General features: G+C 35.6%; 1 protein-coding gene across 2 annotated transcripts in view; it reads right to left on the bottom strand.

The window, feature by feature from the left end:
- LOC150102144 (uncharacterized) overlaps positions 1 to 18,072 on the bottom strand; it is a 138,960-nt gene that overhangs the window by 25,014 nt on the left and 95,874 nt on the right. For both annotated transcript variants that reach the window (XM_090399207.1, XM_090399208.1), the window contains 2 exons: positions 11,877 to 11,923; positions 3,319 to 3,460 (listed from right to left, as the gene is read on the bottom strand). In XM_090399207.1, coding sequence (XP_090255333.1) covers positions 3,319 to 3,460; positions 11,877 to 11,923 — 189 coding nt within the window. The remainder of the gene's footprint in view (positions 1 to 3,318; positions 3,461 to 11,876; positions 11,924 to 18,072) is intronic.

Below are 18,072 nucleotides of genomic sequence, written 5' to 3'. Positions count from 1 at the left end.
GTTACTCTAAAGCTTGCTTGCATTAGAGTAATGTTTGGCTAGTAAATTTGCCATCTGTTTGTTTGTTGCTGCTGTTGGTTCCTGAGGAGACTGTGTATGAAGACTGATCAGTATCCAGAAGTGTTGCATTGTTTAATAATCTGATGATGTTCCAGTGTTGTGAGTCTTTTCTTGGATCTAGTCTATTGCAGAATTCTTCCCCTTTTTTTATTTGCAGTTAGAAATTTCATCTTCTATGTTTTGAGTTAATTCTATTAACTTCTTTCTGTTGTCTTCTGCTGTATTATTTTGTTTTAACTGTTCATTGATAATATCTCTTTCAGTGATCATAACACTGATATTGTGATCTTTCCAAAATGGAAGCCAATTGTTTTTCCTGAGACCTCTGGGAATTGAATTTTTTGCAGCTTTCTGTATGTTGTTAGTTAGTTCTAGTAGTTGCTGATCAAGTTCTTTACTAGTGGGTGTGTGCTAGTGCAATATGTTTCTAATAGTTGTGTGTATTTAGGCTAATTTGCTTTTCTGAAGTTCCAAGATCTCTTTGTCTGTAGTTTTTGGTCTAGCTGCAAATTAATGGTTGTGATAATAGGTCTATGATCACTGATGACATTCTTTAGTATTTTCCACTGAGTAAGACTCTCAGTTTCATAATCTACTGCTAATTCTGTGCCTGTTGTTTTTGACAGAGTATTTTGCCTTTTGTTTATGATCTCGGGGTTTAGATCATCAATTATGTCTTCTATTTGTGCTCCTTTCCGATCTAGTTGTGAGGAGCCCCACAACTAGATCGAGTCTCCATAGTTGACTGCAGCTTTCTTCAGCCAGACACAATATGACTATTCCTGTTCAGTTTTCCTGTTTCCTAATAACCATTACCTGAATCTGCCTGATGATCGAGTCTCCATAGTTGACTGCAGCTTTCTTCAGCCAGACACAATATGACTATTCCTGTTCAGTTTTCCTGTTTCCTAATAACCATCACCTGAATCTGCCTGATGTGTGCCTTCCACAGTATCATAGTACTTACTAGCAACTTTGAAAAAATCTTTAATTTTTACCAACTCTGTAGCCTTTAACAGCGATGAAAGCAAATTCTGTGAAATGTTAATTTTGCCATGGTACATATATTGAACCATCAACTTTAAAGTCAGTAAACTTCATATCACTAAATGTGACAACAGGATAATTGCTTCAGTTCTCTAAAAATAAGCTAGAGAAGAAAACTGCTTGCAGAAAGAACTACTTTATGAGCCTTAAGGATCATCCCCCCACACAATAATGTTATATCAACCAGACTTTCACTAGCAAAAAATTATCTAAAGCACTGAAATAAAGAGCCAAAAGGCTTCATTTCGGCGATGTGAAATTATTTAAATTAAGGGGATATTGAATTCCACATTATTTCAAAGTCGAATAAGAAACTCTATGATAAGAATCAAAGAGTTTCAACTCGTATTGTCAAGTATATAAGTTCTCATCACCACAACCTGAGTATTATCCTGGTCTACCTACTCACTGCTGAGACCTCAATAAGGGTCGAAACCAGTCTGGGTAGTGACCTCCTTCCATAATGTATAACAGCATACATCTCCTAGGATGTTGTGTGTTACGTTATGGAAAAATACCAAGGACAGTGATCGGATCTTACTCCACCTTTGCAACGAGTTACCCTAGTTTGTGCTACCAGGTGTTGGCATATGCTTGGATTCGCCGAACTTTTATAGAGTACTATATTTGGCATGAAACTCTTTGATTCCTATCTTAGAGTTTCTTATTTGGCTTTGAAATAATGTGGGATTCAATATCCCCTTAATTTAAAAAAATTATCTAAAGCAGTTACTATATTAGATTTATAACTACACCCTTTCAGGCAAATTTTCTGCAATCTTGTCATCATATTTAGTACTGAACTAACATTAAAATAACATACTTATATTAGAATTACTTAACCAGATTATATTTGTCCATATACAGCAGCAACCAATTTGGCTTCAATCTCACACCAGATTGACTCAAAAGAACTGTAATCTGCCTGACTGATTCTTAGTCTTGTTGGCTGCAGTTCATCTCCTATCATCAGCAATTACCCCAACCCCCATCCTGTGTACTCTATCCTCCTTGAAAATACTAAATCTGTCACATTCTATCCCTGTAATTACATCATCTGTTGTTAGCCAAATCTACTTTCTAATGTCTATAACTTTTGGCAAGGTTGCACTAACCAAATGTGACAAACTCCTCCCTCTTGTTCCTGATACTTCTGGCATTAGTATATAGAAACTGCAGAATCCCTTTAGGCCCCCAACCACTTTTATACTTCCTGAATTGAATATCCTATTCAATATTTTTTTTTGATTGAGAGACTAGATTCCAAATTTCTTGGTCATTCTCACACTCATTCATTTTATGGGTATCTTCACACACAGTCGTCTGCATCTGCCCTAATTTCTTTAGTTTTCCTGACTTCCATTTCCATACTCTTCTCAGTGAACAAAGCTCTCTCTCTCTAGACACCTAACTCCAAATTCATTTTAGTGCAGTCTATCAGCATTATACAAATCTTTCCATCCATCAAACTCAGGTCATAGGTCCACAAACTCTACATCATTCCTTCTGCACAACCTGCATATTGATTCATTAGCTATCAGCACACTCTTCAGTTCACCTCTATCATAGCGTAACAGAAGAAATTACAAACTCCTCTCATTCTTCTTTTTTGCTTCTTCCAATAACTCATTCACATCTTCCCTCAAATACTTCTCACCTCTCAAGTCATTGGTTCCAGTCAAAACAATCAATTCTTTCAACTCCCCTTTCTGCATTCTGAGAGCATTACTAATATTAATTTTCACACCAGTGAAACATGATTTTATAGTGCTTTTGTGAAGTACTCCCCTTATCATACTCATGCTTTGTTCTGTGAAGGACTACATGCAGCCATGCTATTTCTTCCTTCAGGTCTCCTACATTCCCCAACTTTTGCAATCCACAAACCCTCAATCTATCTTCATAGGAAGTATTCCACTCACCATCTTGGTCACTTGCCTCTGGATCCTCTCCATCATTTTCTCATCCCCAAGAAACCCAGGTGACCAGATTTGAGCACAGTAATCCAGATATGATTACATAAAGGTTTTATAAAGATGGAGGTTTTTATATACTCTATTTATAAGAAATCTAGGTCATCAGATAAAATATTCAGAGAAAGTGCAAATATATAGTTTTTATAATAGTTAATGCTAGGATGTGTCTTAAGCATGAGACACATTTGAGTATGAATATGTTGATTACATTTGATTTGTAAGGGAATATGCTTACCTTTTCTTATTTCTCTTATGCTTCTTGTTAGTTGTAGAAGTCTGAGAAATATCATGGCAAGGTGAGTTGAAGTTTAATTCACTGAGCGATACCTCACTTCCACAAAAAGGTGAAACAGATGGAACATTCAGTTCAGCTTTTTCTAGAAAGAAAAAACAGCAATATAAGTAAGCTTTAAAAACATTTAAGGTTTAAACTGGATAACAATATCATCTGTTTCATGATTATGTTATTAACTGTCTATTTATATTATATAGGATATTATTTTAAGCTGTTCATGGTCATATGGTTACTCTTGACATTTCTGGGATTTTATTGGATCCAGCACAAAGACATACTACACCACCATATATCTTATTGCCTACCATCTACCTTTGCAACTGGATTGTCCATTTTCTCTATAGTTAATCACTATGTCATAATGGATGCCACTTCCTCTACCTTCAAGATTTCCAGAGCACTCCAGGGCTTAACCTATTCATAAGTGACTAACCCAAAATCTGATCCATAGTTTTGCTGATGACAGTACACTTCTCCATTCTTTTCACTTGAAAAACTTCTTAGTGCTCAACTATCCCAACCCACAGATATTTTATAGCTAATGATTTAAACAGTGATCTTCACATTTCAGTAGGGAAAGAAAACATGCGAGTTTCAATACTGCCAAAAACAGTTCTGTTTATTTCACAAGAAAAATCACTTCACCTCCCCCTCACCTTAGATCATACTCTAACATCTCCTTGCAGGATCAGATTCCTCACATCTTAGGTTGATTTCACCTGCATTTTTTTCCCTATTGGAGGCACATCAAATCCAGAATCTCCACTTCCAAAAAAATAAAATGTACCTTCCCATTCAAGACCATATAAATCTCAAATCCACCCTACCTTAGAATACTGTTCTTACACTGAGAGCAATACAGTTACGTGATGGTCCTATCTCAGATTCACAGCACTTTCTCATAGATGTTCTGTTGGTCTTCTACAGATATTTTTACAGAATCTGTTTAACAGTCTTGTCCAATAAACTGGTTGCCACTATTCCTTCATTTTCCCTTAAGCTTATAAACATGAGAAACTGCAACTCAACATCCATTCACTAAGCTGATTCAAATACAGGAATGGATTGATTAGAATGAGATACTGTACAGAGGACAGCATGGCTTTGTGAAGGGTAGATCATGCCTCAGTAACTTGCTCAAGTTTTATAACAAGGTGACGGCTGAACTGGATAAGGGAAATGGGTTTACAGTGATACTGCTGGACCTGGCAAAGGCGTTTGACAGGATACCACATGGAATTCTAATCCGTAAACTACAACATATGGGAATGGATATAGGGTTGGTGAGATGGATAGCTGGGTGGTTGATGGAGAGATATCAAAGAGTAGTTTATTCAGGAGTAGAGTCCAAAAAACGGCCTGTGACTAGTGGTGTGCCACAGGGTTCTGTTCTTGGACCACTGCTGTTTAATCTGTTCATTAACGATATAGGGAAGGGTCTCAGTGGGACAGTTCATTTGTTCGCTGATGATGCAAAGTTGGGTAGGGCGATAGTGAATGCAGAAGATGTCAAAGTCTTGCAAGATGACTTAGATAGATTGGAGTTCTGGACTAAGGAGAATGGATGCCAATTTAATGTGACAAAATGTAAGGTTATGCATTTCGGAGTGAAAAGATTAGCAGCAGTATACCACATTGGTGGAACTGTACTCCAAGAGATTGATGAGGCCAGGGACTTGGGAGTGTTGGTGGATAGGGAGATGAAGTTTAGGGGGCACATTGCGAAAGTAGCTAAATCAGCTCATCAACTCATTTGGTTGTTGAAAAATACCTTGACGAGCAGAGAAAAACAAGTTATTGTACCTCTGTACCGAGCCTTGATAAGACCTCATCTTGACTACTGTGCCCAGATTTGGTCACCTCGGTTCCTTCTTGATGGGGAGGAGGTTGAGAGGATCCAGAGGCGAGTGACTAAGATGATAGCAGGTCTATGGAATGAACCATATGAGAACAGGTTGAAGATTTGTGGGTTGCAGAAACTAGTTGATAGGCAGAAAAGGGGAGATATGATTGAGACATTCAAATTGCTAAAAGGATTCTATAGGATTAATTCAGATGATATTTTTGAGATCAGGACTGGTGGTGGGAGAACTAGGGGACATCCATGGAAGCTGGGCAAGAGCGTGGTTAGCAGGGATGTTAGAGCTGGGTTCTTTACTTTTAGAGTGGTAAATGAGTGGAATAAGCTGCCAGAGTCTGTTGTGGGTGCTATGACAGTGAGCGAGTTCAAGGCAAGGTATGATAGATACTGTGAGAATGTTGAACAGCTGTGTGAATATGATGTTTAGGGCCTCCCTCGATGAGTCTAAGGACTCCTGGAGTAGCCCATGGTAATAATAATAATAATAATAATAATAATAATAAAATCCTTGAAAAATTATCCTCCTTTATTCTTTGAACAGATTCCTTCTTTCTTCATAACCACTTGCCTGCACACAGGACTGATATGCTATAGGTTTTGCAGCCTCTTGTGTGTGTGTGTGTGTGTGTGTGTGTGTGTGTGTGTGTGTGTGTGTGTGTGTGTGTGTGTGTGTGTGTAATTGATACAGACTTTAATAGTGTAGTTTTGTGGTAAATGCCATAATATTGGCCTGCCAGGAAAAGAGGACTTAGAATTTCAACCTGAGTTGCTGAATAGAACTTTTCTCTACCTTTTTTACTAGCCAGTTCCTGAGTTAACCAATCTTAGACCAGGCAAATATTATCATTATTATTATGTGATACCTTCAAGAAGCCCAAAGACTCACTGTGGGAGGATACACAACTCACCATCTCCTCTGCTTAATTCTCCAACCACACATAAACGACACTAATATCAACACAACACTACCTATTGCCAACTACCATAATATTTTTTTTGTCTGTAAATTGTGTATATCCTCTTTGATTGGTAGGTTGGTGTGATTTGGCAGGTGTGAGTGCTTATTTCACTAAAAGTGAAAACTTTGGAAAGACACTAAGGTACTTACAGATTCTGCCTTGAATTCTCCTTGAAAACTATTGCCAAAACTTCATTTTCATTGTATGGTACAGAAGATGGTAAAATTAAATAAACTCATCCATTCATATGATGTAGAGAACAATACAATGAATGTATTGGATAATAATTAATGCTTTCACTATGACATCATCATCAGGCACAATATGACCTATTTTTAGTTCATAAAGTTGCCAAGGGGGTGCTTAAGGGTCAAAGCTATATAAATGAGAGAGACTTCCACATAGCCTTCAAAGGCATGCAGAGAACTGACCAGGGCTTCTGACCTAATGTCCAATCCTCACCTTCTCGTGGTGCACCCTGTTAGGTATCTACCTGGATACTGAACAGACAACGATGGGCTGGCAATTTGGGATTTAGCCAACCAAATTGTATTCTTATTGGCTTAAACCAAATTTTCAAATGATGGTACAACATGACAGAATTTCATGCCTGCTGGGGCGCCGCCCTGTTAAACAAAGCCCCCGTTGTTTTCGCAAGGGAACCAGGGCAAACAGCGAAAAGTCAGCTACTGGAACAAATCTGAAAATAAAACCCAACTCAACATCACCAGAGTTAAAGATCTGTACTATCAACGTAAGAAGTCTGAATGGCAAAGAAATGGAGCTAGCTGAGGAATTAGATAAGTACCAGATCGACATAATAGGGATGACTGAAACATAAAAAACAAAACTGGTGAGATCTTTCTGAGCAATAAATACAAAATGTTATATTCAGGCAATGACAATCAAGGAAAAGAAGGAGTAGCCATAGTATTCAACACTAAATACGAGGCTAATCATCTTGAATGGCAAGTAGTCTCAAGTAGAGTGATGGGCAAATATGAGAATGGGGAACTGGACAATGAGACTTATTTGTCCCTATGGCCCAACAGAAAGTTCTACTAAGGTAGAAGTGCAGGAATATTTTGAGGCTTTAGAAAAAGCAACTGACACAATGAAAAAGGAAAAGTTGGTCCTTGTTGGGGTTCTAAATAGCAGAGAAGGAAATGATTGTCAGACATACAAAAATATTTTAGGAAAATTTGGAGAAAACAGCTAAGCTAATAATAATAGAAAATACCTGTTGGATTTCTGCTCAGGATATGGACTAGTTATTACTAACACAATGCTCCAACATAAAAATGTGCACAAATTCCCATGGACAGAAGAGGTAAGGAATAAGAGAAGTCTCATTGAACATATTATTGTTGATAGTGATGTTTTTTCACTGATGCAGGACACTAGAGTGTACAGAGGATCTGAAATTAGAAGTGATTACCATTTAGTCTTGAGCAGGATAAAATTGAATTTCATATTGAAAAGAAGAACATCTAAGAAAGTTTTAAAGCGAATTGAGCAGCTATCAGATGTGAACTGTAGGCTAAAGCACACAGATTATTCAAGAAAAAATGAAAGAGTTTGAGAGCAGGAACCAAACCTCAGAGATTCAGTGGCAAGCCCTGAAGAAAACACTGACTGATTCAGCTAGAGAGGCATGTGGTGAGGTTGTGTGCAAGGATAGAAAAATCAGAACTCCATGGTGGACACAGGAAGTTAAAGAGGCAGTGAAGGAAAAGCAGAAAGCATATCAAAAGTTCCTGGCAAATAAGTCAGCTTGTGCTCTTAGAGAATGCAGAGAATTTATCTCTGTATTCTCTGGAATACAGAAACAAATCTAAGAAAGCTAAACACTGTGTAAAACTAGCTAAACAAAAGTCATGGGAGGACTTTGGTAAGAGCATAGAAAATAAATATCAAGAAGGTGGCAAGACATTCTGGAGGTTGTTGAAGAAGCTTAGAAATGGACAAAGGAGTGCTTTAAAAGGAATTAGAGATGATAAAGACATGAAAACTGGATAAAAATATATCCTTGAAGTATGGAGTAATCACTTCAAAAATCGCTAAATTAAACTATCAGTGACTGCACAGTGATAAAAAAAAACATTCAACAGGGATGCAGTCAGAAACACATATCCATACTTGAAGTAGAAAAAGCCATCAAAGGCCTGAAATGTGGAAAGGCAGCAGGAGTAGATCATATTTAACCAGAAATGCTCAAGCATGGAAGTATAAAAGTCTTACAGTGGCTGCACTGTATAGATATATATGCAAGTATACTTGAGAAACAGTTGAGAAGGATTGTGGAAGAAAAGCTTGGTGAAGAACAAGCTGGATTCAGGCCAAATAGAGGCTGCCAAGATCAGATTTTCACTTTATGACAGATAGTTGAGAAATCATGGGAATATAACAAAGATCTGTATTTAAGTTTTGTAGATCTGGAAAAGGCATATGACAAGGTGCCAAGAGAGAAGCTATTCAATACGCTACAGTTATATGGTGTTGATGGTGCATTATATCAAGCAATACTTAGTCTTTATTTGAGTTGTAAGTCAGCAGTTAGAATTGAAGGAAGTACAGGAAGATGGTTTAATGTTAAATCTGGTGTAAGACAAGGATATATTATCCAATCTGTTATTCATTATCTATATGGATCACATTATGAAGGAAAGTGGTATTAAACCTGACATCAAAATTGGAGGTGTTAATCTCAGCTCTTTGTTTTATGCGGATGATGTTATACTTCTAAATAAATCCCCTACAAGTCTGCAAGATTTCCTGACTAAATTGAATAACTGTCGTAATAGATATGATATGAAGGTCAGCATTAAAAAGACAAAGACAATGAAAATAGGCAGAAACATTGAAAATATCAACTGTATTGTGAATGGAGAACTTATAGAATAATTAAAACCTTTCAGCTACTTAGGCACAAATTTTAGTGAAGATGGTAGGTTAAATATGGAAATAGACAACAGAATCAACAGAGCTGGTATGGTAGGAAGTCAACTGAATAAATTTATATGGAATAAGAGAGAAATTCGTCAAAACACTAAATTAGTTGTATACAAGACAGTGCTCAAATCAATTTTAACTTATGGGTCTGAGAGCTGGGTTAGAAGTAAAACACTTGACCAAAGCCTAGAGACCGCAGATATGAGAGTTCTGAGAAAAATTAGGGGCATGAACAGATGGCATCAATGGCAATATCATATCAAAAACGAAGATATTAGGAAAAAACTTGATATTGTCAGCATCCAGGAATGCATTAGCAGAGCTAACCTCAGGTGGTATGTGCCTTAGATGATAGAAATATAAGATCTGATAATATTGGAGTCTTGACATTTAACAGACTGATTTGGAGGAAAATTGTAGATAGGAAGTTAGTAATGATGTAAATTTTTCATGTAGTACTATCATATCCTGTACACCCCTTGAGGGTATATATCAGGAATTTGATGATAATGATAAAGTTGCTAAGTTCTATGTTATTTTTGTGGCAAGTATACACTAGTGTCCAAAATTGTGGAAACCTTATGAAAAAAAGTATATTTTTTGAGGTTTGGTGGCTCATAACACCACTTTTTTTTGGTGCAATACCATAAAATTATATATCAATGGAAACATAATTTAATCAATGTGTTCAATTATCTGTATTCTATGAAATGTTATAGCCAAATAACCAGAAAAAAGAAGCACAACTTGCTTGGGTCGATATGAATTTCCTTCGTTTGGAATGTAGCCAATGAGCATGAGTGTTTAGAGAGCCAATCAGGTGACATCTTGTTTTGGCAATGAGCCAATCAGGTCACAGTAGGATTCAGCTATTGATGTCATGTATTGGAGCTGAGAGGAGGACATTTGTCAGTGTGTTACGTGATTGCTATCAAGTTGGTTGGTTTTTTTTTTGTGTTCTTTCATTTAGTGAGCTTGTAAAATGTAATAAAATTAAAGAAATGGCACAAAGAGTTGACTGGTCACCCAGAAAGCAATGTGAAATAGTACTATTAAGTGAACAAGGCTAGAGTTATGAAGAAAAATTGGTGGAAACTTAACCAAAGGTGGCATTTCTAAATTTTTGAATAGGTATAAGGAGACTCAGTCACTACAAAACCAGACTGGTAAAGGCAGGAAAAGGTACCCAACAGCAAGTGATGATAGAAGAATTGAGAGACTGTGCCTACATGACAGAAGAAAATCATCTGGGTGTATACAAGATGAAATGGCGCAATACAATGTGAAGTTGAGTGCAAGGACTGTTTGGTGCAGACTGTAGGAATTTGGTCTAAATGGTAGAATTCCACAAAAAAAGCGATTTTTATCTCTCAAACAAAGGTTGAAAAGATTAAACTGGGCTAAAACCCATGTTAACTGGACAGCAGAACAAAGGGACAGTGTTTTTTGATGTGATGAGACCAAAATCCCCATTTGGTAGTGATGGCATAAAATACATAAGGAGAAGAATCGGAGAAGATTTGCATCTGATTGCATTACACCTACCGTGAAAGACCCACTTAGTGTTATGATCTGGGGTTATATGACATCAAAAGGTGTGGGCAGAATTTGCATGATTAATGGTCATATAAATGTCCAAAAATACATAAACGAAATAGTTGATCCCAAACTGAAGCCTTCTGCACGTGATCTTTTCCAAGATAATGAAGCATTTATATTTCAACAGGATTCAGCTCCATTCATGTTGCTGCTGTGTGCAAAAAGTGGTTTCAGGATAATCATATTCCACTGCTGGAATGGCCTGGGATTAGCCCAGACCTTAACCCAATCGAAAATCTATGGAGCCGACTAAAGAAACTTGTTAGTCAGAAGCAATCCACCAATAAAACCCAATTAATGGAAGCAATAATTCAATCTTCGTTTCACATTATAACAACTGCAGAACTAAAAAACTTGGTTCGCTCCATGGGAAGGCGTTGTAAGGCTAATGCTAATTAATGCTAAAGGTTACCCAACTAAGTATTAACTCACATTACGAAAATTTTTGTATATCTCATTTTTTCTATTTGTTTCACTTTTCTTCTTTATAACTGCTGTTCTAATAAAAAATCCTTCATAAAAGTTATTGCATTACATTCTTGATTAAATTATATTTCCATTGACATGTAATTTTATGTTATGACTCAAAAAAAAAGTGGTGTTATGAGCCATCAAACCTCAGAAATACACTTTTTTCCAAAAGGTTTCCACAATTTTGGTCATTAGTGTAGCTTTCAACTGTTTTAAGAAGAAGTTGTTCTACTGTCAGCTGAAAAATTTTGCAGATGTGATTTTCCAAAAAATTGAAATGAGTTTCAGAGGAAACAATTTTGAACTTATGCCACATATTCTAAAAATTAGGTGGGAATCAAAATCTCCACCTTCTCCATAAACAGAAAATAAAACTTAATAACTGCTATGAATATAAAACATATTAGTAATTTACTTTTCTATGCAGGAACACTAAGTTTCATTATCACATATGCAGTTGGAAATGTTTCAAATGTATTAGATTCAAAATTATGAATTCCCACAAACATGCATTATATTTTAGAATGTTAAGAAAGAAAGAAAGGCCATGACTTAATTATTGAAAATATTATAAATAATCACACAGCAAAGTTTTGTTCATGTCAACTAATGAAAAGTTCAATACATATAAGTATTAAAAAACAACAACAACTTACTATTGGAAACTGAATTATTATGGAAAGATTTTTTTTGCAAGGCTTGTCTGAAAAGCAAAAGAATTCAGTTATTAAATAAAAGTCAGTGATTAAATGTTTTCCTAACAGATTTGCTATACATTTTAATTACAGCAACTTTCACACATAAGAATTAAACATTTTTTAAGATTGTACTGTTTCACATATTTTTTTTTAAAATTTGTTTTATCTTGTCTCTCTCTTTAAATGATTTAAAAAAAAAATGACATATCACTGATAATTTAATGATTTTGCTTTCTCACAGGCAGTAAGTTTGAATTCTCACCACTGATATGTATACATCACAGCTAGTGTGATGACATAAATAATGTATGCAGGATGTGACATATAGGAATACATCAAGAAGAGTTACCTCCAAAGAATGGAATAGACAGAAAATCAAGAGTTAGACAAATGAAATTTCGGAGTTGAACAATGAAAACTGACAGTGGTGGTGAGTGAATGTTCATTGTATGTACTTTGATTATTGCATTATAAATGCATATTTGGATTAAAAATCAAAAACATCTGTAAAAAAATCCTTCAAAAGGGAATGTTTATTCACATGAAAAAAATTAAGAATTGCAGCAAGTGAGAGAGAGAGAGCAAGTGAGTGAACACTTAATTTATATATTTAAATGTGGACATAGCAAACAGGAATTATGGAATACATTATGGGATTTAATGGAATAAATATAGCATGTATAAATAATTAAACAACACATTTAATCACACCTATATTTCATCTCAGACACTGAGCATTCATTCCTTGTTCCTGCAACCTATCTTATTATGGTCAAACTGGAAGATCTGCTAATATCCACCAAGAAGAACATAGTCAAGGCTTGCTAGCTATGCCTTAAATACCTCGCAAAGAATCAAATGAAAAAACAACTACTATACTTCACCACAAAAAATACAAATTTGAAAGACTTTTTTAGAATCAGCGGCAGAATTAAAAAACTGACTTAATCTTAATAAATATGGTTACATTAATCTTCCCATGATTTGAGAAACTAATTCTTAGGTTTCCTGCCCAACACAAGTAAAGACAGTCAACAGCCCATAGAGGGAATCCCTCTCAGGACTTTAGGCTTTCAGTCTAATCCATTCCACTTATTGTTCGTGCAACTTTGTGTGTGTTTTTGCAATATTAATACTGCTTCTCTAATGATGTCTCTGACTGAGATGAAATATAGGGATGATGAAACATGTTTAATTATTTATATATGCTGTATTCATTCATTTAAATTCTAATGAGTTCAAACAGCACGTCAGTCTATATACAGCCAAATTATGAAATAAAGTTCGGTAGGCATTCTAGAATAAACCACATATAAAACTATACGTTTACATCAGGAATACCTTGCAAATGAACATAGCCAATTTTAACTTCCACTTATCGAATTGCCATGCCTTGCATACGATATCATCTCCATGACAAATTCTTAAATGAGTAGAAAGGCTTATGTCTTGGCAGGTCATGTCAGTTTATATTTAGTGGTATAATTCACAACACAGAATAATAAGAAAATAATTATTTAATTAACTTAAAATTGGCACAGCAGCCTAAATAGGTTAGTCTTCTTAAAGAATTGCTGAAACACTAATATAATTCTAAACTCTGTCAAAATTAAAAGCAAAGTTCATTCAGCCAAGGCCCATCATATTTACAAATGGACTAGTTTAGCACTATTGGATGAACAGATTAGCGATACTTGAATGGAGCTGTCAAAAATAAATGCAACTATTAATGCTCTATATGACAAACTGTGTAATATTTAAAACCCAAAACTGAGGGCTATACCTGTCAGCATGTTCAATGCAACAGCAGATAAAGAATTTAATAAACTCAAAAGTCAGCACCAGGAAAAAAATTCTAAATGCTACACCAATTGTAGTGCTACAGAACGGCTGCAATTTCAACAAGATTGCATTGTCGTAAATTTATCATCAGTAGCCCTAATGGATGAAGCTGTCAGAGTGTCAAGTTGAGGACATAACTTTGCCATTACACCTAAGCAAGTTCCAAAAGTGAAAATAATGGCTTCCATTAAACAAGGAATATATGACCTGCCTCCAGTTACAGCCAATATCTTAATTCAATCCTACTAAAAAAATCAATGCTTTAAAAGATCTATACAGTAATAGCTAAAGCAGACAAAGGTAATGCAACTGTAGTTATGGATATAATAGAATATGAAAGCAAATGCACATACTTTTACAAGATCAGTCTACATACCAAATCATATTTCATGATCCTACTAACTCACAAAAGAATAAAGTCACAAATGATTGAAAAAAAGTCACTTCCTGGCCAAAAGAAACTGTTAACAAACTCGAGCCTTTTCATGTGAAAACATTCAGAATACATGGAGTATCCAAAATTCACGAACAGGATACATCCAATTATGAATAGTATAAACAATCTTACATATGCACTTGCTAAACATTTAGCCATATTACCATTTATCCCCCCCCCCCCCCCAAAAAAATTCTTTCTCCTTTGTTAAAATTCTGTCCACCTAAAAAGTATATTAAATGACCATATTTAAAAAAAAATTCAGATATAATGATTACTTTTGATATTACTTCACTATTTACTGATGTGGCATTAATTGAAACCCATGATTTGCTAAAGTCACATTTCCCCAAGGTATATTTGAATTGTTTAAATTTACAATACATGGATAGGGAAGATATATGAACAACTAGATGGGAGAGCAATAGGCTCTCCCCTTTCTCCCCCTTTAGTCAATTTCTACACAGAACACTTAGAAAAGCAAGATATGAATACAGCCACTCTCAAACCAGTGTTTTGGCTACACTATGTTGATGATGTATTTGCTATTTGGCCACATGGTCCAGACACATTCGATACATTTTTAGTGCATTTAAATAACCAATACCCTAAAATCCACTTCACAATGGCACATGAAAATAATGACTATCGGCCCTTCCAAGATACACTAATTACAGACTTGCTTGATGGTTCATTATCTCCTTTTCTGTTTATAGAAAACTTGCACATACAGGGAGATATTTGCACAGTCAACACCATCACCCAGTTCAACAATATAGTATCCTAAAACCACTAACTCACAGAGCCAGTGCTATCTGTTCCAGTCACAATGCTCTTAACCATTGAACTTACTTGCTTGCATCACTCTTTTAGCCAAAGGCTATAATCCACAAAGAATACACAAAATACTAAATGCTTCCCAAAAACCTCCTCCATTGTCTAATACACAGGACTACAACAAAACTGTTACCATTCCATACATTCAAGTTACACTGAAAAGATATTGAGAATGTTTAATATATATCGACTCCATACCACATTTAAACCATATGTCAAATTAGCAACTCTCATCTGTTCACCTAAGGACAAGTTCTTAGGTGAACAGATTCACCTAAGAACTTCTCTCCTTTATCACATTCAGGAGTATATGAAGTACCCTGTATTTGTGAACTGGCTTACTATGGACAGAGAGGAAAACTTAAATACATTTGGCACTATCATTATGGGATACTTTGGATATCCCTTCACACAGGATCAAATGGAGGAAAAACAAAAGTGCTACACAGATGTCACGAGTCAGATTGTTTTTGGAATCAGCAGCAGGAAAATCTGGGAGACAGTTGTTCTAAAATCAAATTAATACTTGTTCTCTCTCTCTCTTTATCCAGCAATAAATGGCACCAATTAGGATTTTAGTTCCTTGTGTTGTTTGTGACAATTTTTTTCAACTAGTCCCACTGTTATACCAAACTGTTGCTATTTGCATACACTGTGACACTGATTTTGAGCTCTGAAGATAATGGATACAATACCAGCAAAATATCAGAAAATAAGTTAAATAAATATTATTTTCTTATTATTCTGTGTTGTGAATTATACCATTAAATATAAACTGATATGAACTGTCAGCACAAGCTTTCTACTCGCTTAGGTGTTAGGTGAGAAAGTTTTAATCAAAAGCATTAACAAAAAGTGAATATATGGTTTTCAAGACTTTTAGGTAGCAAAATATCAAGGAAAGTGATATTTCATTAACAACTCATGGTGTGATAGTCAAGTGGATAGCATCTCCATCTAAAGCCATTCATAAACATCCAGTGGGATGTTTGTAAATCTTTATGTTGCAGAAGAATTTCACTGTCATGTGAGAATCCTGCAACAATCCTACTTACTGAAGGTCATTGAAAAAGTTTCACATTTAGTTGCCAGAGCAGGGTTTCCAGTATAATTTTTATTTCACCTACAGTGCAAATGAAGGATATCTTTCTTTAATATCTTTAAAAAATAATTATTATAAATCTTCAGATTGCATTTTCTCAATATTTCTTTATTTAAGAGATACTTAGAACACAAGAGGTTTCTTTAAATTAACAATTAAAATTAATCCTGACTGCAATCCCCGCCTCCATAATTATGGCACTCTTGTGGTGTCATAAGGTACATGACTAAGATTGGCTGGAAGGAGATTGATGTTTAGAAAGAGATGTGGATAAGATTATGCTTGGGGTTTCCAAGAGGAGAGTAAACATCTGTAGTGTACTTGGAGGAAAAGTTGGTTAAGAAAAGGTCCAGAATGTTGGAAGAATGATAATGATATTTGGTATCCTGCTTGGTAAGATAACATAGCCTGTGAAAGATAATGACTGAGAGCAAATGATTTGGTTTCTCTTCTGGCTTGACCTATCAATTCAGAAAAGACGAGACAGTTTGCATCATGAACTCCGAAGAAGGTAATCTCACAATTTGGGTAATTAAGACTGTATGAAATCGACTTTTAGAGATAACAAAAAAGTAACACAAATGTCTGAATTTGGACAGCAATAAAGGTAGGAAATGAATATTATAAAGTGAGGTAAGGAAATCTTCAGCCAGAACAAATAAAAAAAGTGAAAACTCCAGATATGATAGTTGGCTAAGAAAGTCTAATTTAACAAAAGAGTATGTTCTTCCAATTTTGTTGAACACATCATACAAGATGTAGTCGGGAAAGCTGAGGTGAAGTCTAGTCATCAAAGATGTTACGAGGATGGTCTGAAATGTTGTCTGCCTCGACCATAGAAGGCAAAACTATCAGCATGTTTTGCTTTTCTTTCCTTAAGTTGGTACATCTGTCATAAGCATCCATGTGAAATTGCAAGTCATTCTATCAAGTAGTTTGTTTTATACAACTGTCTGAAGCAAAAGCGTTGTCTGTATCCCTTGAAATGGATAAAATTGAGTATCATGCGGTTATAAAATTCTTTGTAAAAGAAGGTTTAACACCAAAACAAATTCATTCGAAGTTCATAAAAGTTTATGGGCACTCTTCTCCTTCATTTTCAACAATTAACAAATGGGCTGCCAAGTTTAAATGTGGGCGTACCAACCTTGAAGATGAACCATGTGGAGGACGTCCAAAAAGTGTAACAACACCAGAAATCATCGAAGTGCACAATATGGTATTGGATGACCAACGAGTCAAATTACATAAAATTGCTGAGACTACAGGCATTTCAAAAGAACTTGTAGGATATAATTTGCATGAAGAATTGCAAATGAAAAAGCTTTGTGCAAGATAGGTGCTGTGCCAGCTCACAGCAGATCAAAGACGCACTCTCATGAAAATCTCTGAACAGTGCTTGGAGTGTTTTAACAATAATAAAACTGATTTTGTGTGTCAATTTATTACTATGGAAGAGACTTTGGATTCACCATTACACACCAGAATGCAAACGGCAGTCAAAACAGTAGATAGAAGCCGGTTGTTCAGTGCCAAAGAAGACAAAGTCGGTTCCATCAGGAGGAAAGGTTATGGCATCGGTGTTTTGGGATGCTAAAGGCATTTTGTTTATTAATTATCTTGAAAAGGGTAAAACAATAACCAGAATATTATTCTGATCTTTTCACCAGACTAGACGAAAATATTCATGAGAAAGGACCCAGTTTGCAGAAGAAAAAAATCATCTTTCATCAGGACAATGCACCTGCCCACAAAGGTGTTTTGGCAATGGGAAAATTAAGGGATCTGCATTATGAATTGTTAGAATATCCATTCTATTCCCCAGATTTGGCTCCCTCTGACTTCTATCTCTTCCCAAAACTAAAACTCTTCCTCACTGGTCAGCGTTTTTCTTCGAATCAAGAGGTGATTGCAGCTGTAGAGGGGTATTTTGTAGA

The sequence above is a fragment of the Typopeltis vanoorti genome, chromosome 10 (assembly GCF_054136105.1).
Source record: "Typopeltis vanoorti isolate ZY-2024b chromosome 10, IOZ_Tvanoo_1.0, whole genome shotgun sequence".
Lineage (NCBI taxonomy): Eukaryota > Metazoa > Arthropoda > Arachnida > Uropygi > Thelyphonidae > Typopeltis > Typopeltis vanoorti.
Note: the sequence above shows the minus strand (reverse complement) of the source record. Positions and strands in the feature narration are given on the sequence as shown.